The 24,318-nt window shown below is 37.1% G+C and overlaps 1 protein-coding gene across 50 annotated transcripts in view; it reads right to left on the reverse strand.

Annotated features, from left to right (window-relative positions):
* Window positions 1-24,318, reverse strand: part of TRIP12 (thyroid hormone receptor interactor 12) — a 161,457-nt gene that overhangs the window by 55,081 nt on the left and 82,058 nt on the right. For all 50 annotated transcript variants that reach the window (XM_055109162.2, XM_024927799.4, XM_063595575.1 and 47 more), the window contains 4 exons: window positions 22,002-22,107; window positions 18,013-18,149; window positions 11,879-11,962; window positions 10,310-10,405 (listed from right to left, as the gene is read on the reverse strand). In XM_055109162.2, coding sequence (XP_054965137.1) covers window positions 10,310-10,405; window positions 11,879-11,962; window positions 18,013-18,149; window positions 22,002-22,107 — 423 coding nt within the window. The remainder of the gene's footprint in view (window positions 1-10,309; window positions 10,406-11,878; window positions 11,963-18,012; window positions 18,150-22,001; window positions 22,108-24,318) is intronic.

A 24,318-nucleotide genomic window follows, 5' to 3' on the forward strand; every position in this document is an offset into this window, starting at 1 on the left:
CCTGTTAAACAATGATGCCCATACTTCAAAGAAAATGTTATACACCTCTAAATATCTGTTCCAGAATAAATAGAATCCAATTAACAATGAAAGGGCAAGGAAATAAAAAACACAACAACGTATCTAACAAAAAAGAGAATGGAAAGAATATTCTGTAAAAATAAAAACCACACACACACACACACACACACACACATAATTATAAACCCTTGCATCCTCTTTCATTTCCTGCACAGATGATGGCTATTAGAATGTTTCTACTTTTAAGACTTAATTCCACTACTCCAACAATTGAAAAATGTGAATACTCAACAACCACAGAGAAGTAAGTTGTCATTAAGCTAAACAATACACTCCAAAATAAAGTCTACAGAGGCTGGGTGCAGTGGCTCATGCCTGTAATCCAAGCACTTTGGGAGGCCAAGACAAGTGGATCACTTGAGGTCAGGAGTTCGAGACCAACCTGGCCAACATGGCGAAACCGCATCTCTACTAAAAATACAAAAATTAGCCAAGCGCAGTGGTGTGCACCTGTAGTCCCAGATACGCAGGAGGCTGAGGCAGGAGAACTGCTTGAACCTGAGAGGCAGAGGTTGCAGTGAGCCGAGATCATGTCACTGCACTCCAGACTGGGCCACAGACTGAGACTTCATCTCAAAATTAATTAATTAATTTTAAAAAATAAAGTCTATGAATGTGTTTCATTTTTCATGGACACTTTCCTACTTGAAACCACAATTAATTAAATTAACACTTAACCAATCTTATATGATGTTACTTTTAAAGCTCCTTCACTTCTTACACCTTTTCAAGTTATTCTTCGTAAATTGGACTTTTCCAGTCCTATATCATTGAGTACTGAAATGTGTAGAAATGGGATATATGTCTGGAAACTGTCAATGAATGTGAAATTCTCAAAAAACTAAACCTAATAATTTCAACTGAGCTTCAGTGATATTCCTGGGGGCGTACACCTCTCACAGGGGCACATAGCAATCAATGGAAGTTGTTTTACGGTTTAAGATTGTGGCTACTGCATTCCATAGCTATTGCTGCCTACCTACCTTTACCATAATTAAAAATCCCTCCAAAAATACACCAGAAGAAAAGTTCAGGGAAATACAATTTAACAATTTTAAACTAAATAATACCAATTCTAGTGACAGCAGGTTTATCACTTCTGTGTTGACATAATGTGGAAGGAAAAACAAAATGATAGAAAAATAGTGAAAACAAATGAATCCTCCACTGATTCTAACATGACTTTAAAAGGATTAAACAGCTCATATCAAGTATGGCCTAAGAGCACAACCCCCTAAAAGAAAGAAACAACATGTATGCGACTACATGGAAGTCTTATAACCATTGGGGTTGGCAACTCTTAAGGACATGGATCTTACACAGCATAATCAAAATTATCATCAATACCAATAAAACATCTGGGATGTTCCTAAAAATAACTTACACTAAACTGAAGATGACAACAAAAAGCCAAAACCATAACCAAAACCTGATTTATCCTCTGATCTATGAGGAGAAACCAACTCCTAGAGCAGTGGATTTTGAATTTAGAATCATTTTATACTCTTAAAAACTACTGAGGTACCACAAAGCACTTTTGTTTATGTGGGTTATATTTATTGATAATTTTAAAATATGTTAATTGAAATACAAAAATTTTAAATATTTGCCAGTTAACTCATTATATACTAATATAAATAATTTTGATTTTAAAAGACCTTATTTTCCAAAACAAGTGGTGCGGTCTCAGCTCACTGCAACCTCTGCCTCCTGGGTTCCAGCAATTCTCCTGCCTCAGCCTCCCAAGTAGCTGGGATTACAGGCACAAGCCAACACACGTGGCTAATTTTTCTGTACTTTTAGTAGAGATGGGTTTCACCATGTTGGCCAGGCTGGTAGTGAACTCCTGACCTCAGGTGATCTGCCCACCTCGGCCTCCCAAAGTGCTGGAATTACAGACATGAGCCACCGCGCCTGGCCCAAATATTGTATTTCCAATCTGAATTTGGTTGCTAATGTAGAACTCATGGATACAGAAAGCTAACTGTATTTATTTTTAAAATCCATGAATAAGTGGACCCAGCACAGTTCAAACTCATGTTGTTCAAGAGTCAACTGTATATAGAAAAGATTGGCCTTATTTTGTTCCAAAGAGTATTAAAAAGACATGTCTTGGGAGTAAAGACCTAATTAACTTAACTTTGGTTCAGTAAGGGCATCTTAGATAAAAACTGAATTATATTTATTAGGAGTATGTGGCAGTGAAAAACACAATGATTGCTAGTACCGTTTAGTGCCATTGCTTTGATGCTTAAGATCCCACCAGTTTTACCCATTACAGTTTTTGCACCATTAGTTCAAACATCAATGAAGTAGAAAAGGAAAAATCTTGGTAACTATTATTAGTTTTGACCTTATAGAACTCATTTAAGGGTCTCTCTCAGAAACCAAGAGTCCACAGATCACGCTTTGAGAACCGTTATCACAGATCAGGGTTTGGCAGGAAAACGTTCTCTCTCAAGGGCGAGATAGTAATTATTTTGGGCTTTACAGGCATATGGTCTCTACTGCAACTACTCAACTCTAGCACTGTACCTGGAAAGTATCCATAGAAAGTAAGACTAATACAAACAAATGAACATGACTGTATACCAATAAAACATTATGGACACTGAAATTTGATCTGCATTTAATTTTCACATCACAAAATATTCTCTTTTAAAATGTTTTCAGCCACGTAAAATATAAAACCCATTCTTAAGAGTACACAGGTAGTATAAAAACAAGCAGGAGCGTGGATTTGGCCCTTGGGGAGTAGTTTGCTAATTTCTGATACGAATGGAAAGAGAAGCCTATAGTGCTTTAGGGAGTCACAAGAGGCTAATGTGTTGAAATCAACTGGCCCACAGACAGGTACTGAGTTCTGGAACTGTGAAAACTGATAGAGGGGCCAGATACCCTGGCTCACACCTGTAATCCCAGCACTTTGGGAGGCCGAGATGGGCGGATCACCTGAGGTCAGGAGTTTGAGAACAGCCTGGCCAGCATGGTGAAACGCTGTTTCTACTAAAAATACAAAAATTAGCCGGGCGCGGTGGTGTGCACCTGCAGTCCCAGATACGTGGGAGGCTGAAGCACAAGAATCACTTGAACTCGGGAGGCAGAGGTTGCAGTGAACCAAGTTCACGTCGCTGCACTCCAGCATGAGCGACAAGAGCGAGACTCCGTCTCAAAGCAAACAAACAAACAAACAAACAAACAAAAAACTGACAGAGGGGAGAGTAAGAAGTTTTGATAAGATAGAAGAAAATCTTCTGCAGTCTCATGGTGCTCAGAAGCCGACATCTCAACAGAGAGAGTAGGCGTCAAAGACACACAGCTGGTACCTGAACTCCCAAGATAATCTGCCACATTTTGAGACTGCTCAACTATTCAAATCTGAACTCCCAAGATACTTGCCATATTTTGAGACTGCTCAACTATTCAAATCTGAGGAGACATAGATTTGCAAAGTTGTCAATCAAAATTCTAGGAGGGCCACAATAAAGAAAACAGGGACTAGCAAGAGGTGAAATGAGTCATACCAAAATTACCAGAGGTGAAATTAGTCATACCAAAATTACAACTCTGGTTAAAACAAGCTCAAGTCCTGATTAAAGTTAGAGTGATCAGCTCTGGACCCTTTATTTTTGGTAGAGAAAAAAGAAAGCTAGCACTAGCAGAAAATACCATTTTGGGCCACTTTAGTTCTTTTATACAAAACGTCTGTCACATAACCAAACAATTACTAGACTTATAAAGAGGCAGGAATATGGGACTGAGAATTAAGTGGGGGAAAAAAAGACAATAAAAGCAGACCAATACTTCTAGAATGAAAAGACAAATGTTTTATAAATATAAAGTATTAAAAATACAAGCAAAGATGGACAAAATTGATTAAGAATATACAGATTTTCAACAGATGATTGGCATCTATAAAGAGAATCAAAAAACTATTCAGAACTGAAAAACGTATCTGAAATTAAGAACTCATTGACGGGTTTAACAAAAGATTGAAGACAGCAGAAAAAAGAACTAGTGAATTTAAAAACTGATCAATAGGAAGTTTTCCAACTAGGCAAAGAGAAAAAATTCTGAAAACAAAACCAAAAATAAAACAGAGCCAGAGACATGCTGGATGCAGTGCAAAGTTTAAATGTGTATAATCCTGATACTCTCCAAAAGGAAAGGAAGGAGAAAATCTGACGATGAGATAAGAGAAACAATACTAGAAGAAATAATGACCAAGAATTTTCTAAAACTGAAGATATCAACTCACATATTCAAAAGTTCAGTGAAGGGCAAGCACATTAAGGGTCAAGGAAACATCACTTAAACCCTATATAGTCAAGCTATTAAAAAATAAGTGGTTTTTACATTTTTTTTTGAGACAGGGTCCCATGCTGGATTGCAGTAGCCCGATCTCGGCTAACTGCAACCTCTGCTTCCTAGGCTTGGCCAGGCACGGTGGCTCACGCCTGTAGTCCCAGCATTTTGGGAGGCCGAGGTGGGGTGGATCAGGAGGTCAGGAAATCGAGACCATCCTGGCTAACACGGTGAAACCCTATCTCTACCAAAAATAAAAAAAAATTAGCCAGGTGTGGTGGCGGGCACCTGTAGTCCCAGCTACTCGGGAGGTTGACGCAGAAGAATGGCGTGAACCCGGGAGGCGGAGCTTGCAGTGAGCCGAGATCGCGCCACTGCACTCCAACCTGGGCAACAGAGGAGACTCTGTCTCAAAAACAACAACAACAACAACAAAAAATAAGTGCAAATAAAGCACATGCCTGTAACCCCAGCAACTTAGAAACTGAAGCGGGAGGATCACTTGAGGCCAAGGGTCTGCGACTAGCCTGGGCAACATGGTGAGATGGCATCTCATTAATTCATTCATAAATTAATAAAGACACATCAAGGATTTCTCAAACACAGAAAGAAATCATTATTAATAGTCTGACACTATGTTAAAAAAAAAAGTTCTTTAGGCTAGAAGGAAACAATCCTTTAAAGAAAAAAGAAACTGCAAGAAGAAACTAAGAGCACTGCAAAGGTTAAGCATGTTGGCAAACATAAAAGAAAATAGATATTCTAAATAACGTCCTATCAAGTTTATAACACGTATATATAGGTAAAACAAATTAAATACAAGAAACATAAAGGAGGGCAGGAGGTAAAAAGTGTTAATGAACTGTTGTAAGGTTCTTGTACTGTTTGAGATATGATAAAGTATTAATTTAAGGTATGCTATAATAAACCAATGAATTTGCATTATACTCTCTAGGGTACCACTAAAAGAAATATACGAAGATACATATAACTAAAAAAAGTTAATATTAGAGAAACAATGAATTTTGGTAAAAATTCAAAAGCTTGATACCATACTACTGTCATTCACACATGACTGGTGGAAACGCAAAATGGTGCAACTCCAAATGGGGGGGAGTTTGCAACACCTACAAAAACATCGTATGCATTTACACCCATTTAAGCAGCAAACCTGCTTCTAGAAATCTATCCAAAAGATAATGCTTGAAAAAATACGAAACCTACATTTCACTGAAGCCTTGCCAATAGGAAAAAAAAAAATGAAAACTCAAATGTCCAACAGGGGACTATATAAATAAACTATGTATACCCACACAATGGAGTAACATGGCAGCTTTACAAAGGCCTATCAGTTGAACATGCAACATGCATGTGGCAGCTATGAAGAGTGAACACCAAAATATAGTGTCAAAAGCAAAGTAAAGTGTATAAAGTTTGCTACTCTTAACTGAGAAAGACATTCCCATGGACAATATAGATATTTATGGATTTTTTAAAATAAATAACAGAACGACAAGGCATAAAATTTAAAAGATTATTTATGTGAGAGGAAGAAGCAGGGAAAATGGAAAGCAAAAGAAGATAAGATTTTTCTAAATATATGTTGTTTGTAGATTTGACTTTTAGAACTATGTAAATATTACATAATTATAAAAGCAAAACATAAATTTTAAAAAGCAGTCCCTAAAAATCAGAAGCAAAATGAAGTAAATGAACCAATCCAACTTGGTGGCATAAACAAAGAGATGGATTTCAAATGACTTTAAAACACATTAATTTTAACACAAAGTAAAAAATATCCCAGGAACAGAAAGAACTGTAAAAACACTTTTTAACTTTTTTAATAATAATACTTTCAGCAGCAACTTGAAATCTCGTACTGTGGGATAAAGCAAATGAGTCACTATATTATAATTATTGGGAATTAGGACACTCACCATTGGAGAAAGGAGACATAACATCAATGAAGTTAAATAAAAACCCTGTAGACCTAAATATGAATTGGTGGTATCAGCGTCAACTTTTAAAAGTCTAGAAATAATGGTCAACCCAGTAGAAATGAATACGCCAGACTGTGGTCTCTAAATACAAAATAAACCAAGGATCCATGGGGAAATGAACAATTTCAGGTATGGGGTGTGTATTAGTCCATTCTCACACTTCTATGAAGAAATATCCAAGACTGGATAATTTATAAAGAAAACAGCTTTAATTGACTCACAGTTTGGCGTGGCTGGGGAGGCCTCAGGAAACTTACCATCAGTGGAAGGCACTTCCTCACAGGGCAGCAGAAAAAAGAATGAGTGCCAACAGGGGAAATGCCAAACGCTTATAAAACCATCGGATCTAGTGAGAACTCACTATCAGGAGAACAGCATGGGGGAAAACACCCCCATGATTCAATTACCTCCCACTGGGTCCCTCCCAGTGGGGATTATGGGGATTGCAATTCAAGATGAGATTTGGGTGGGTACATAGCCAAATCATAGCAGGGAGAAAAAATAAGTCAACTGAGTTTGGCACATCTTGTCATACCAGAAAATAAGAGGCTATCAAAAATTACTAAGGTTATGGCCAAAAGATTCAGAAGCCAAACTCAAAAAGATCCCATCATCCAACGCTGGGACAATTCAAGTATCAGTGAAAATCACTGAAATGTTTAATACACGTCTCAACCCACTGCTTACAATTACACTTAAAAACAAACATGTTAAAAAGCAAAACAAAAATATAACAATGGCACCTTTGGAGGACATAAAAATCACTCCTTTTATTAACCAGTAAAGAGTGAAAAATAATTTTTCCTGTATCAACTATTGTCCTAGGCAATCAAATAGAAGGTGAGAAGAAGATATCCTTTACATATTTCTACTAAATTATTAATACTTTCTTTACTTCTCATAAATGAAAAGTGATTATTAGGTCTAAAATACTACCATTTTGTAACCCCTATTACATAGGTACTTAGTTTCAACAGCTTGTTAAAATACAGACACTATGTACTTCCTAAGAACACACTATGACTTTTCAATAGGCTTTCTTTACCAAGAAAAGAAGATAAAGGCTTGAAACTCAATCTGAAGAGGTCTCTAGATCCAACAACCAGTTTGCAAGAAATACATTTATGATATTGAGATAATGAAACTTTGACATCTATTGGGTATCTATTATTAAGAAATTAGTGTTTTATTTTTTAAGTGTGATAATGTGACTGTGTGTTTTGAGGAGCATTATCTTGAACTACATGATGAAATTTTATAGATTAAAATTAGGTGTCACTTAACAAATGGGATATGTTCTGAGAAATGCTTTCTTGGCCTATTTTGTCATGTAAACATCATAGAGTATACCTAAACCAAGATGGTACAGCCTACTACACACCTAGGCTGTCTAGTTTAGCCCATTGCTCCTAGGCTAGAAACCTGTACAGCATGTTACTTTACTGAATACTATAGGCAGTTGTAATGAGTATTTGTATATGTTAATATATCTACAAATAGAAGAAGTAGAGTAAAAATATGATATATAAGATTAAAAAATGGTACGTCTGTATAGGGTACTTACCATGAATGGAGTTTACCAGGAATGGAAGTTTCTCTGGCTGAGTGAGTGAATGGTGAGTGAGTGTGAAAGCCTAGACTATATATTACTAACAATTTTGTAAACTGTATATTTATGTATACTAAATTTTTAAGAAATATCTTTCTTAAAGAAATTAACTGGCCAGGCACGGTGGCTCATGCCTGTAATCCTAGCACTTTGGGAGGTTGAGGCGGGCAGATCACAAGGTCAGGAGATCGAGAACATCCTAGCTAACACAGTGAAACCCTGTCTCTACTAAAAATACAAAAAATTAGCCAGACGTGGTGGCACGCGCCTGTAGTCCCAGCTACTGGGGAGGCTGAGGCAGGAGAATCGCTTGAACCTGGGAGGAGGAGGTTGCAGTGAGCTGAGACTGCGCCACTGCACTCCAGCCTGGGTGACAGAGCAAAACTCCGTCTCAAAAAAAAAAAAAAAGAAAAAGAAAAAAGAAATTAACTTTAGTTTCCTGTAACTTTTTTACTTCATAAACTTTTGTTAACTGACTATTTTGTAGTATTAACTAGCTTAAAACACAAACACAATGAACAGCTGTACAAAAACATTTTCTTTCTTTATATCCGTAGAGTATAAGCTTTTTCCTATTTTGAAAATTCTTTTTTTTTTTTTTTTTTTTTGGTTATTAAACTGTCTTTTAAAACACTCAGACACAAACACGAACATTAACCTAGGCCTGCACGGGATGAAGATCATTGGTATCATTATGTTCTACCTCCACATCTTATGTCCCACTGGAAGGTCTTCAGGGGTGATGACAGGCATGAAGCTGTCATCTCCTATGACAACAATGCTTTCTTCTGGAATACCTACTACTGAGGGTTACAGTTAATGTTCTTCTTTAGTATGTAGAAGGAGTACATTCTAAATCAAGCTTGTTCAATGCATGGCCCAGGATGGCTTTGAATGCAGCCCAACAAAAATTCGTAAAGTTTCTTAAAATATTGTAAGATTTTTTTTTTTTAAGCTCATCAGCTATCATTAGTGTTATTATAGTTAGGGTTACCGTATTTTATGTGTGGCCCAAGACAATTCTTCTTCTTCCAATGTGGCCCAGGGAAGCAAAAAGACTGGACTCCCCTGGCTCTAAATGATAAAAGTATGGTTTAAAAATCTGTACTGTATATTAGCTAGATGATGAGCATTTTTCAGCTCCATTATAATCTTGTGGGACTAATGTAGTGTGTGTGATCTGTTGTTGAATGAAACATCATCATGCAGCACATGACTGTATATAATGCCTGGGATTCATTTCAAACTAATATGGGAAGAAGGATGAGAATGAGGCTAGAGATAAAGATTAAATATGAAGTAGGCACTGTTGAAGCTGGGTCATGGGCACAAAGAGGTGTGGCATTGTTTTTGACTCTAGTGCTAGTCTACGGTTTATATTAAGTTCATGTGTAAAGGTTGATGGTAAATACAGGTTTCAGATACTTTAAAATCAATACCCTTAGGGACCCCCTGCAACAGTGTTTTGTTTTTTTTTTTTCCTTTCCAGGCTTCTCCCCAGTGATAAATAAAATCAAATTTCTCTTAAAAACAAACAAACAAAAATCAGGTAAGAAACATTACCTGATTGTAATGTATAGATCATATTTTGATCCAATTCAAGGAAACAGGCCAGGCACAGTGGCTCATGCCTGTAATCCCAGCACTTTGGGAGGCCAAGGTGGGCGGATCACCTGAGGTCAGGAGATCGAGATCAGCCATCCAACATAGTGAAACCCCATCTCTACTAAAAATACAAAAATTAGCCGGGCTTGATGGCACACACCTGTAATCCCAGCTACTCAGGAGGCTGATGTGGGAGGATTGGACCCGAGAGGCAGAGGTTGCAGTAAGCTGAGATCACGCCACTGCACTCCAGCCTGGACGACAGAGCAAGACTCCATCTCAAAAAATATATATATATATATAAAAAGTACACATGAAAACCAACATCCTTATGTCCAAATATTTAAAGTTATAAAAAATTCAGCTAGCAAACTGTTTAATGTTTTATCCTCTCACCTTGACAAATACATCATTATGACAAACTCAAGATTCAAATCTATGCAAAACATGCCATCAGGTGCCATAATTATCAATGTAATTGTTTGAGATTCTTTATTCTTATTTTGTTCAAACAGAATCAATCTCGCTACAAAATCTGGATAATTCAGCTATGAAAGCTGTATTTAAGGTGTGATTGTACACAGCCTTATTTTTAAAAATGGGTTAAAGTTGATGAAAAACTTCTTAATACTTACATCAATAGGTTACAAGTAACAATAGCAGTTGGCTAATTATTGAGGGATTTCAGGGAAGGAACATTTTTACTTACTAGCTCCACTTCCAATTGTTCTATGGAAAAGCTGTGACATCCGAGGACCAAGAGGACCAAATAGGTGAGGGGGAAGACCCCTTGCCTCTAACAAAGCTAGAGAAAAAAGAAGGGCAGAATGAACAACTAAGATGACTTCATGCAACTGATGTATGTATCTAAAAATTTCAAGTAACTGATTCATCTCGCTTAACTGATTCAGTCAATGTTACTTTGCTTTCTGGACTTTTAAGAGAAGCTACAAACTTTCAAGACCACCCTAATATATTAAATCAGTGCCAGCAGGAATGTGTAAATATTTCAAGAAAAATCTAAGGTAAATATTTTGATATTTTGAAGAGCTAATATGTTAAGCACCCTTGCTCTGTTTTCTGTATGACATTATTTCCCAATCAGATATTGGTCATCAGAACCTATAAAACCATATGAAAACAGTATGATTTTTATTAGTTCCAAAAAGTGAAAACAAAACAAAACAGGCCAGGCATAGTGGCTCACACCTATAATCCCAGCACTTTGGGAGGCCGAGACGGGAGGATCACCTGAGGTCAGGAGCTCAAGACCAGCCTCGCCAACATGATGAAAGCCCGCCTCTACTAAAAATACAAAAATTAGCCAGGCGCAGTGGCAGGCACCTGTAATTCTAGCTACTCAGGAGGCTGAAGCAGGAGAATCATTTGAACACGGGAGGTGGAGTTTGCAGTGAGCTGAGATCGTGCCATTGCACTCCAGCCTGGGCAACAGAGTGAGATTCGGTCTCAAAACAATCAAATAAACAAAAACTATGTGTTCCTGAGAGTCCGAGTCCTAGAGATACTTGTATGTTCCCTCAGGAATTTAAAAGCAATCAAAAATGATTTATAAATAATACATTTATTGTAAGCCTCACACTGAGATCTGTTATAAATCAAATGAGATAAAAATACATACCCATCCATACATAGTATTAGCCTGCTTTTGTAAAAGCATTTGTAACATTAAAAAAACCCTACAATTTGTGTATACACTATACATTCATTTTGAAACATGATCAAGAAGACAAAAAACCATGGCCAAACGCCTTATTAAAACCCATTTATGCTGCAGGTTGCAATTTTTTGAATTTTTGCATGAGTGAAAAGTCAGACCTTGGTGATGGCCTTGAGTAGTAGGATATAAATAACTCCCACATTCTTAGTGTTCCAATAATGGAACACTAGGCCTAAGTGGGTCAAATGCATTCATAATGCTACTGGATACCAGACAAAAATATATTAAGGTACCCATTTTTCAAGATTTTTAACTTATTTATTACTGAAACCAGCTACACATGCAACCACAATTAAAAAATTTTAAACAAAAATAAATATGTAAGGCTTCATCTAGTTAAACAGTAAACACGAAGAGGCGGACAGCTCATCTTCCAATTCCAAATCATGAAATTGCTACTAAAAATTTTTTTTTTTCTTGGAGGTGCAGGCACTGCTAGATTATGGTCAAATGAATTTAACTAAATTAATTTCAATAAAGAATGGTATTAACAGGTAGCTCATGGTAATGGTTTCTTATAGGCTCAATAACTGTTTTTACCTTGCAAACGTCCCATCTCGGAATCATCTGATTCACTCTCCCCAGAGGTGGTCATGCCAACAGCCCCTGCAACAGAACTAGAGGCTTGGGGTGGAGGGGAAAGATGAGGGTTAGGAGGAGCACTTAAACACATTATGTCTGGCTTACCTTAGAAAAACCAAAGTTTTGTGGACTACAATTGAATAAAGGCAATTAAACTTGTCTTGCTACGGTACACTCAGCTGTTCTTCTAGACTTTATCCTGTAGCTTTTAGGAATGAAAGGAGAGCTCAACTATTTTAGTATTAAAAAGGTTGTATTTTTATGCTTGTTTTCCATTTATATGTGGCTTTTGACAAATTTCTTGTGCCGTTGAAACTGTTCTTTAATTAAGATGTCCTGAATCCCTCTTCTGAAAGTCAATAAAGAACATACTGCTATAACAATTGTGATTATTTAACAGATGGCCAATTAGTAACAAAAATAATAAAAAGGCAAAATAGACATTTGGGGGAAATGTTGTATGTAGACGTCTGCCTTCTAAGTCTGCTTTATTCCCGGACTACAGTCTTGATACAATCATTTATCTGTTTTCATTAACTTCAAGAGTGCAAAAAGATATTACAACTAACAGATGACTGCTATGAAGCATGAAGGAGGCTGGGCATGGTGGCTCACTCCTGTAATACCAACACTTTGCGGACCATGGCAGAAGGATCATTTAAGCTCAGGGGTTCAAGACCAACCCGGGCAATATAGTGAGACTTGTAGTCCCAGCTACTGAGTTGGGCATGCCTGAGTCGAGAGCACTGCTTGGGCCCAGGAGGTAGAGGCTGCAGTGTGCCGTGATCGTGCCACTGCACTCCAGCCTGAGCGGCAGGGCCAGACTCTGTCTCAAAACAAAAACAAGAAGTATGAAAGACAGGGCAACTAAAGTGTCAAAACTAGCGTGAAATGAAGAGTTAAGACTCAGGATACTATTAATCGAAATACTAACCTGACCAACAATGACAAAAAAACAGTCTAAGCTAATGGAGGTAGAGTCTATTATAAATCTGAACAGGAAGTAAAACCATATTCCTGCAAAACTAGCAGTTAATTGTGCCTCTATGTGTCTGCTGAGGTCAAAGGTTTTTTTTTGTTTTGTTTTTTGGGTTTTTTTTTGGTTTTGTTTTGTTTTTTGGGGTTTTTTTTTTTTTTAACACAGATGATTGATCTACATAAGCTCTTCCACAATACCTTAAGCCCTATATACTACACAGATTGTGACAGAATGCAAGCCAGGAAGAATATTTTTGTCATAATTGTTAAAGAGGCATGTGTGAATAACATATGCGAGTTTAAAGAGCTTGTCTGAAGAAAAAGATGCCAAAATACCAGCCACTGACTGTATTTTCATATTACCATTCTCTTCACACACCATTAAGTATTTTCTATGTAACTTCATTATTGGGATTAAAAAAAAGAATTCTTAGAAAAGCTTATCGTTTAAAACAAGGTCAGCAAAATATGGCCCAAAGGCCAAATCCAGTCCACCACATGGTTTTGTAAATAAAAATTTTATTAGAACATAGCTGTACTCATTCATTTACAAGTCTGTGGCCGCTTTCACGCTGTAATTACAGAATTGAGTACTTGCAACAGAGACTACATAAAGCATAAAACATTTACTATCTGGCCTTTTACAAAAGTGTTGGAAACTCCCCCACCACTCTGAAAAGTTTAGAGCCATAGAGAGACAGATTAACCAGAAATACTGAAGTTGTATAACGGTTGGGCAAAACCCACACTTCTGGTAAAGAAAAAGGAAATTAACCAATAACTACACACTATAATGCTACTTACAGGTAGGCAGCATTTATGAAAACGCTTACCATACAACACAGGCATTGTCTAAGTTTCCTCATAACTGTACAAAAGGTATTATAATCATCATGCACATAAGGAAACTAAGGTTTTGTGACTTTGAGCATACTTGGCCAAGGTCAGATAGCTAGTTATGGCTGAGAGATCTGAACTCAGGAAGTCTGACTTCACAGGTTGTACCCTTAGAAACTGTATGACTCAAATATATTCTTTAGCAGTGATTTTTAATTCAAATACAGTTGCTTCTTCACATTATACAGAAATGCTGTTAACGAATACTGTTACTAGGTACAATAATAACTGAAATGGCTCTTAAACTTATCTTAAGACTATTCCATCTATGTAGGAAGCAAATACCAAGTTTTAACAAATGAAATAGTGGGTATTTTTTAAAACACACTCTGGAGCCCATACATTAAAAAACAAACACACAGAAATTCTAACCTGTTAGAGTACTGCTGGGTTTTTAAGTTTATTTATCAGAGAATCTACTTGATTTTACTTTAAAATGTTCTCCAGACCTACAACCATTAAAGGTTTCTACCTAACATTACTTCTTAAATATTTCATTCTAACGACTTTCATAATGAATATCTCAAACTGCACTGCCACAAAGACATCAATTAATCAAAACATAAAACTTACAGAAGAACATAATTAAAAGAGATGCTAAGGTTCTATTATAGCAGGGTCCCAACCTTTGGGGAGCCACAGAATCTTTTTTATTTTTATTTTTTTGAGACAGGGTCTTGCTCTCTTGCCCAAGCTGAAGTGCAATGGTGCAATTTACAGCTCACTGCAACTTCCGCCTCCAGGGCTCAAGCGATCCTCCTGCCTCCGCCTCCTGAGTAGCTGGTACCACAGGCACATGCCACCAAGCCTGGCTAAGTTTTGTATTTTTTTGTAGAGACAAGGTTTCACCATGTTGCCCAGGCTGATCTCAGACTCCTGAACTCAAGTGATCCACCTGCCTCGGCCTCTGAATGTTGGAGTTACAGGTGTGAGCTACTGCCAGAAGTCTGATTATCAGTAGAGGGTAGGGTGCTGGTTTTGACAGAAATTGGAAACTAATTGTGAAGAAAAGGATTCTTTTGCCATACCTCTGATAGCAAGTATTAAGCTTTTGTTCCCTTTTATGAAGTAGTTTAGGTTATCTAAAGTGGGAGTTTAGATATGAGTTATGAGTTATCCAATTTTGTAAAACATATATAAAAACTATTTTTGTATATGTTTTACAAAATTAGTTTGGTTTTACCAAAACAAAACAAAACAAACAAAACAAAAAAACTACTAGTTTTGTATGTTTTACAAAATTAGAAGACTTAAACCAGCCAAGCCTCTGGCTAATTTAAGTAGTAGTATAGAGATAGCTGTTCTGTAAGGTCATGCAGATACGAAAATGTAATTAATCAACAGGAGTCAGCTACAGTTCTTTCGTCAAGGCTTCAAACCTCCTTAGGCATAGGCCAGATTTGTTCCCAGAGTCAAATATAAAAATGTGACTATCAGTAGATAAAATCCAATGCCAGATTTTCAACAGATATTTCCCATTTAGTCTTAGCCTATCTTCACAGTACTGTGTAAGACAGTTTCCAATACACACAAGTGAAAATACTGGAGAGATGTTGTCTAAATCAGAATGCAAACATTCTACATGGAGTGACAAATTTTTATACTTTAACCAATTGATGCAAAGTTAACAAAAGTGGACCACTTTCTTTATGTGATCTAACCCTGATCATTTCTTCCGAAACTATAAAGCTACCCCGTGCAAAATGAAGCTGACATTATTTTACAAGCATAAAGAAAAATAGTTCATTCCTTACTTTAGTACCACTAGCATTTGCAAGACTTTATCAACACTATAAAGGTCTGTACAGTTCTGATTATGTCCAAATCTACGAATGCATAGCAGACCAGGTGCGGAGGCTCACGCCTGTAATCCCAGCACTTTGGGAGGCCAAGGTGGGCAGATCACTTGAGGTCAGGAGTTGGACAGCAGCCCGGCCAACATGGTGAAACCCCTTCTGTACTAAAAATACAAAAATTAGCCAGCTGTGCTGTCAGGCACTTGTAGTCCCAACTACTTAGGAGGCTGAGGCAAGAGAATCACTTGAACCCAGGAGGCAGAGGCTGCAGTGAGCTGAGATTGCAACACAGCACTCCAACCTGGGCAACAGAGAGAAACTTTTCCTCAAAGAAGAAAAAAAAAAAAGAATGCACAGGAGTCTGCCTCTGACTCGTGGGAAAGCGTGGCAAACACTACACTTTCAACTTCAAAGGCTAGCATTTCTTACATGAAGAGCTAATGTGGTTGGGCTTTTTAAAATAATAACAACATTATTTCCAAATAAATGTTTCCAGTGGAGTCTTATATCGACTATACAAGTACTATCCGAAAACGTTTACTTGTCAAAAAGAGCTCTAAGTCCACAAACCTATACACCATACTAATTTAGGTCTGTATTTTCTTCTACATTCCCATTTTACACATGCAGAAGCTAAAGCACATTATCATGAAGAACTTAACGTAAAGCTGCTAAATAATTAGCTTATTTCCCCATAAATACTTTCATGAGTCAGCAGAGAAATTCCTGTAATTCATAAGAGATCTATCCTCCAAAATGTAATGAAGTCAGTTTTCTAATACAAGTGCACATGCCACATGTATTTTTTATCACCAGCTACAATACACAGCTTGGGAAACACCTGTACCACACTGTAATTTGAAACATAAATGACAGTGTAATGCCTGGAACTGTTTAGAAAGGCAGTCGGATGAGCCTGATTCCTGTATGCTTTTATCCTCTTAGGTAAATAAATAGGGGAACAAAATTTTGAACCCCGTTCCCATTCCAGCCTTCAATTATATATTCGTATAAATTATATAAACTCTTGTAACTGCATTAGACAACAATGCTGTTACAAATATGCCTGGCTTTGGGAAGTCACACATCACAGCTTGTAACCCTGAGCAAGCATAAGCAATGTTTGTCTCCGTTTTTCCTCACTTAAAAAATGGTAATAATAGCACTCATACCTCAGCAGGTTGTTTGGAATATTAAATAAGAATATATGTAAAGTGCTTAATACTATGGCTGGACTGCAATGTAGTGTACACTGTATATTAGTTATAATAATTACTGTAGTGAGTCTACATTAATAGCCTGCAGCTCTTTTTCTGTTACCCATTTGGGAATTGCCCCATTTCCACATTCAGGCTTCAAATAAACATTAGAAGACTGGGAAGGAGCGTACAGCACTGGGACAGACTGTGAGTCACAACCAGTTTTAATGAGTTGCAATGAAATGGACTTTCCAAATATCTACCATTTAAACCTTCAAAAAACTATTCCAGGAAAACAAATATGGGAAAAAACCTCCTCTCCCACCATATAATTTATCATATAAAACTAAGAAAGTGCAGTGCTTAAAAGAAAAAAATGCTAAGCTAGAAAAAACAAGAAGACATCAATAGCGGGTAAACCACAACCTTCCTGGCAAACTATGACATATGATCAACCACAGACATTAAAGAAAATGACAACGTATCCTAATAGTAAACAATAGTATCTGAAATATCTTTATTCAAAAGGAAGTATATGCCTGTATCTAAACCTGTGTGTACCATCTGATTTAAGGGACTCATACATATAAGCCTATAGTGATTGATTTTAACATTTTTTTATCAGTTGTTCATGTCATTGAGAAATGTCAACAGAAACTACATTTTGATATCCATCAGCCAGAATTAATAGTTGAAGTATTAGCCTTGTTTTGGTACAGGTAATGGGTACATATTTAAAGCTGAGAGAAAAGCCTTAATTTTGTGCTTCTAATATATCAAGAATAAAAATGAGAAGCCCATAACAATATAAATACTATTCTTATAGCTAAGGTTCAAACTGAATACTTGTATTTTAGGGTTTACAAAAATTCTAAATTAAAATTTATATATGTGTGAAGCAATTTAAACTATATCCTTACATTTTTACTATGAATTTAAATTCTTTCAATCAATGGGCAATTATACACACTAGTCAATATATAAAAAGCTTAAACAGAGTTTGCTTCTTCCTAAAAGCCTTTTGAATGTAATTAGAGCAAATTTGGATGAGAATTTTAAAATGGCAACCAAATCCAACTAATCAAAATATCAAACTGGTAAAGTAAAACAAAACAGAACAAGAAGTTTATACGATAGTAACACCTAGCATACTTCCCTCCCTCTGCCCATCAAATCTGTAAAAGACAGAAACGCATTTTAAAGCTAAGAAGTACCAATCTACCTGCAGCTCCTTGGGGAGCTTCATCTGTCCGAGCAGCTGAAGAATTTACTGCCTCCTGGTTGCTTTCAGGGTCTGCCATTTTCTCCTGTCGACGAGCTTCAGCTGCTCCTCTTTTGCCCAGGCCAGAGCCTCGCCGACTACAACAGAAAAATGTCATCATGGGCAGCATTACCAGTGAACCAGGAGCAATGTATACACAACACAAAGCTCAAATTCATGGAGCACAAAGCCAGTTTCTTCTTCGTCCTCTTTTTAAATAAAAGTAAGTGCACAAAATCACCATGTATAACAACCAAGACTTTGTATATTTAAAATTCTTCCAAGTTATATTGCATTTACAATACAAGCTTTTGTGTTACTGTGAGCTGTTGTCATCCTCAGAAACAGAAACGATTTTTAAAACACTTCCAACTAAACAGAAAAGTGACTCTTCCTGCAGAGAAAATTCAATTCATTTAAAATAGAGCATCACTTCCAGGTTAAATAGTGGATTAATATATTAATGCTGGCTGGGTGCCGTAGCTCATGCCTGTAATCCCAGCACTTTGGGAGGCTGAGGCAGGTGGATCACCTGAGCTCAGGAGTTCAAGACCAGCCTGACCAACATGATGAAACGCTGTCTCTACTAAAAATACAAAAATTAGCCAGGTGTGGTGGCATGCGCCTGTAATCCCAGCTACTTGGGAGGCCAAGACAAAAAAATTGCTCGAACCCGGGAGGCGGAGGTTGCAGTGAGCCGAGATCATGCCACTGCACTCCATCTTGGGCGGCAGCAACAACAAAATTATACAAAAGAACTGCAGATTAACACTGAGAATGCGAGGAAGGGAGGAGGAGGAGATGGAAAAAAATTTCCCTGCCCATGTTCCAGATTACCTAAATCATACAAAAATAACTATCCTAATAATGAATAACTCCATTCTTTATGGATTTAATATTATTAATAAATACAGATAACATTTGGGAAAGACATTCATCTAGGACAGAGACACAGAATAAATTATGGAAAAAGAATGACCACTTACTTCTCCTATAGAAAATTACATTTCATTGATAATAAACCTTTTTTTCTCCTTCAATAGCGAAATCAGTAAGCAAACCAGGGAGAAGCAAAAATACTTCCCCCAAAATTATTCAAACTTGATAGCATTTAAACAAAAGCTCCCCAAATTATCTCAAGAAAGGCAGAAACCTGTTACTAAAGACATGTTTTAGACTAAAGTCACACTACAGTAAAGCGAGAGAAGCAGGCACAACTGACCTACAAAGGAAGGCTCTGGCTTACCTGAGAGCACTGGAAGAGTTTATTCTCATTACAGAAAAAGCTTCCCTACACAGAAATTTGCTTAACTAATCTTTCCTTCACAAGGAAACAGCTCATTCCCAACCCATTTTACAAAGGTACAAATTAGTGGGATTCAAATTCACTCATTTAAGATCTAATCTCCACCAACACACTGGGCTGACCACTTTGGATACATAGGGCTGCTGCCCTCAAGGAGTGCTACTCTAAAGAGAAACAAGGACACCCTTAGTAGGTGACCAAGGCACTGTATATAAGCAGAATCTCAACTAACTCAGAAAAGATTTGCCATGAAGAGCACTTCAAGCAGGTGGCTAGATTAGACGGCCTGCGCACAGCATGATCATGCCTCAGTGGGTAATTTCGCACGTGCTAATTATCGTTGAGTAGAAGGAGAGACGGTTGCAGAGAACAGCAGGGCAAGCAAGACAATTACAACACTAGATTACCTGACTTCGCATATGGCTTAAAATTAATTTTCAGACACAATAAATTCAGTTTGCATCTCAGACTAAACCTTGAGTAATTAAGATTCAAAATTTGGCCCAAAATAGGATAAAAACTGTGGAAAACTAAGAAGTTTCTTCAGAAATCCTCAGAAAAGTTGCTATGCAACCTCAAAAGCAAACAGGTGTACTAAATCCAGATATTTTAAATAATTTAAAAAATTTAAAAACAGGTGGAAAAGATTTAAGGTGGCAAGGCTATATTTCTTATGACTTATAGGCACCAAGTTGTACTGTTTACTTATGTCACTATTGTAACACTGCCAAGAGTAGAGATAAGAACCAAAAGAAGTGGAAAGACCTTTCTGCTAACCTGAGTGGGAAAACGTAAGCTAAAATCATCCCCCCCTGCATTACTAGTGTTGATGCATTTACTAGAGGGAACAAGCTACAGTCATGTGCTGCATAATGTTGTTTCTGTCAAGGACGAACCACGTATATGACCGTGGTCCTGCAAGATTATTAATACCCTATTTTTACTGTACCTTTTCTATGTTTAGATATGTTTAGATGCATAAATGCTTGCCATTGTGTTACAACTGTCTACAGTATTCTGTAAGGTAACATGTTTTACAGGTTTGTGGCTAGGAGCAACAGGCTACCACACGGCCTAGATGTGTAGTAAGCTATACTATCTAGGTTTGTTTTAAGTGTTCTCCATGATGTTTGCATGGCAAAATCACCTAATGACACATATCTCAGAACGTGTCCTCCTCATTAAAAGTGGCATGACTGGCCGGGCACGGTGGCTCATGCTTGTAATCCCAGCACTTTGGGAGGCCGAGGCAGGTGGATCACGAGGTCAGGAGACCGAGACCATTCCAGTTAACATGGTGAAAACCCGTCTCAACTAAAAATACAAAAAAAATTAGCTGGGCGTGGTGGCGGGCGCCTGTAGTCCCAGCTACTCGGGAGGCCGAGGCAGGAGAATGGCGTGAACCTGGGAGGCAGAGTTTGCAGTGAGCCGAGATTGTGCCACTGCACTCCAGCCTGGGTGACAGAGTGAGACTCTATCTCAAAAAACAAAAAAAGAAAAAGAAAAAAAGAAAAAAGTGGCATGACTATACAAAGACGGAGAACTCATATATAGCTACTGAATAATTAGCAGCGGAATGGCACCTGACTAACCGACCAAGCCTGAAAAGCCGAGAGGAAGTTGCAGGAGATTTTTACCTTTAGGCTAAGATTCTCAATCAGTTAATAAAAGTATATGAAATATTAACTGTATCACATCAAAGATAGTTGTTTTGAAAATGAGATCTACAGCAACTAGAATCTAGAATTGGAGATGGGAGAGAACACACATAATAACTACACTTTTTCTTGAGCGAAAGGTGTTATAAAAATTAAGTACATTTCCCCCTCCATTCATTAAACTTAGCAACTAGTTCTAACACTTTTAGAAACCAACTGGGCAACAGTACAGCCATTAAAACAGGCATCCTTTTTGATTCATTAATCACACTATTGGGAAATTTAACTACCTTTTAAAAACAACCCAAATCTGCATAAAGATGCTCATTAGAAGTATATTTGGCAGACGAGAACTCTGTAAACAGTCAAAGGTCCTGCTACTGTCAATAGTATTGTGAAAATAGCGTTAACAACAAAGGAAAAGTAGAAGATATAAGTATCGTCAAGAAATAGAATGATTAGAACTTAGTAAAAACATGTAAATAAATATTGCGGAGAAATTCACAAAGATAATACCAGTTATGTTAGAATATGTCTTTACTCAAGTAAAAAAAATTTTAAATAATTTTTTAAAAATCATCGGGCACGGTGGCTCACGCCTGTAATCCCAGCACTGTGAGAGGCTGAGGAGGGTGGATCACTTGAGGTTGGGAGTTGGAGACCAGCCTGGCCAACATGGTGAAACCGCATCTCTACTAAAAATAAAAAAATTGGCTGGGTGGGGTGGCAGGCACCTGTAATCGCAGCTACTAGGGAGGCTAAGGCAGGAGAACCACCTGAACCTGGGAGACGCAGGTTGCAGTGAGCCAAGATCGCGCCACTGCACTCCAGAGCCTGGGTGACAAGAGCAAGATGCCGTCAAAAAACAAAATAAAACAAACAAAACAAAAAACAACCTATGGAGTTAAGTATTTTGATGAAAGTTGAAACTGAGCAACAGAATACAAATGAACTCACTATAAACGAAAAAAAAAAAAACAAATTACCTGGTACTAGCACAGGAGCCCGTGGTCTTTTGGCGTGTGCTCCGCCTCAAACTGGGGAGCTCAGCAGGTGGAGACTCACTGCGTTTCTTCGTAGATTTTCTTAAACCTATCCACAGAAAATGGAAAAGTGTAATTTTATAATGAGAAATTATCACTAATTAAAAATTATAAAATTCTTCAGGTCATCATGTTCAAAACTTGACAGAATATTTTTATAACCTCTCCAGCAGTATTACTAGCTTTATTTCCACAGCCTATTCATAATGAAAAAGCTAATGGTACTTGGCACTCCAGTTCAGGATCGGTCTTCTCACTTGGGCCCAACCTTGACCCAAGCTATCCCCAAAGTCCTGCCTATCTCTCCTCTTTCAAAGTTCTTTTCTCTCCTGCTCCTCTTCTCCACTAACAAAGGTGAGTTTTTTTGTATATACCATTTATTTCAAGAATTTACTAAACGTCATTAAGTTTATCAACTTTGTTACACTGTTCTTATATTGTCCCATTTCAATTAGTTTATATAAGGCTCATCAGTAAGGTATGAGAGAACAAAATGAGTTATACCACCCATCAGAAAGGTACATGCACTTGGACTGAAGGTTATTAGGAAGACTGATTTATAAAATACTGGATAATTAGGGGGGAGACTCAATTAAGCACAGTTTACATGTTATTCTGGAAGCTAACTAATGCCTTTACAGGTCAATAGGCTCGAAAATGGAGTATCAATTAAGTAAAGTTTATTACTATTTTATGAACAATAAGAAAGCCAAGACAGCATCCACCCTTGCCCGACCCTCACAGTGTTACCACAAATGACATACTAGGCAGTATACTCAATCTAAACAAAGACCTCCAACAGTGAAAGGTCTCCAAAGTTACCAATCATATTTCCATGAGAACTCAGCATCATCTTAAACAGCTGTTAACTTTTTCAGAGACTAATTAATTATACAATTGGTCCTGGTCACTTACTTCTTTTCAGGAAGTTTTAATTTTGCTGATTTCATTGCTTTAAAGGGGAAAAACAATTCTTTACTCCTTTGTGGAAAAGCAGCAGTAAAAGAACTGGGAGAGAAACAGTAAAAAGGATTCTAGACATTTTCTTGATCTTTTAGACTCAAATTAAAACTTCAGTTCATTCAACTTGGGATGGTCTTTACAGCAGACTTAAAAGGAGAGTTGCTAAGTGAAAAATAAACTTATTCAAGAATCTGCAAACATGAAACAGAAGCTATAAAGATAAAAATCTATGTTTAGACAGGCATTACTTTTTAGACATCTAAACTATATCTTTTGGGCCTTTAGAAACAGGTGAAGCTGACATAAAAGAATCAAAGAATGAAACTTTAATTGGGAAAAGATGATTGGCTTAAGAGTTTCTTAAATTTCAATCTTATTTTTAGGTTGGTTTTCTACATAGCATACTGCCAGAATTACTTGATATAATCATATGCCTAATATCCTATGCTGTCTTTGTCAGGGCACACAATCTGGTCACCTAAGAGACAGGGCATGGAAATAGATCTAGGGAGCTAGCTTGGTAATACGTGTTTGGCTAATTAGCATCACATTTAATATTTTAAAAATTCATAAATTATTTTAAAATAGTATTTCAGGAAGTATTCAATTTTACACTTGCTTTTCTATCGGATTTGTGTGACTAAGTTAAAGTAGACTTACGAATGTACAGTTTAGAGAGAAAAAAACGCAAATTTACATTATATTAAAACACACCAAAAAATAGTGTTTTTGCTTATAACAAAGCACTTAAAACCCTGTATTCTTGTCATTAGTATTACATAGTACTTCATTCATGAATACTAAAATATCTTTATACATACCATGATACAGTAATAGACAGTAGCACACACTTTTGCATCTATTTAGTGACATTAAAAATAAATTATTCAAATTAATGTACTGTGGGCTACACTGCTGATTTGAAGTGATGACATATTTTTTAATCAAACTTTATTTTACTCTTTCACTATTCATGTCCTAAAACAGACTTCACTGTTTAACTTTTACACTGTCTTCAACTATAACTTAAATGTGATAATAATATTGTGAGTGGTTCAGAGTTTGACAAATGTATTTACCCATATAACCAGCATCACCATTAAGACACAAACATTTCCATTACTCTAAAAAGGTCCTTCCTGATCCCTTGTAGGTAATTCTCTCTTATTCTCTCTTTCTCTCTCTCTCCCCCCCCTTCCCTCCCTCCCTCCTTCTCTCTCTCCCTCCCTCTCTCCCCACCCCCCTTTCCCAGGCTCTGTAATGCAGCAAAACTACATTTATCATTTACCTTTATGAC

This window comes from Pan paniscus, chromosome 13 (assembly GCF_029289425.2).
Source record: "Pan paniscus chromosome 13, NHGRI_mPanPan1-v2.0_pri, whole genome shotgun sequence".
Classification (NCBI taxonomy): domain Eukaryota; kingdom Metazoa; phylum Chordata; class Mammalia; order Primates; family Hominidae; genus Pan; species Pan paniscus.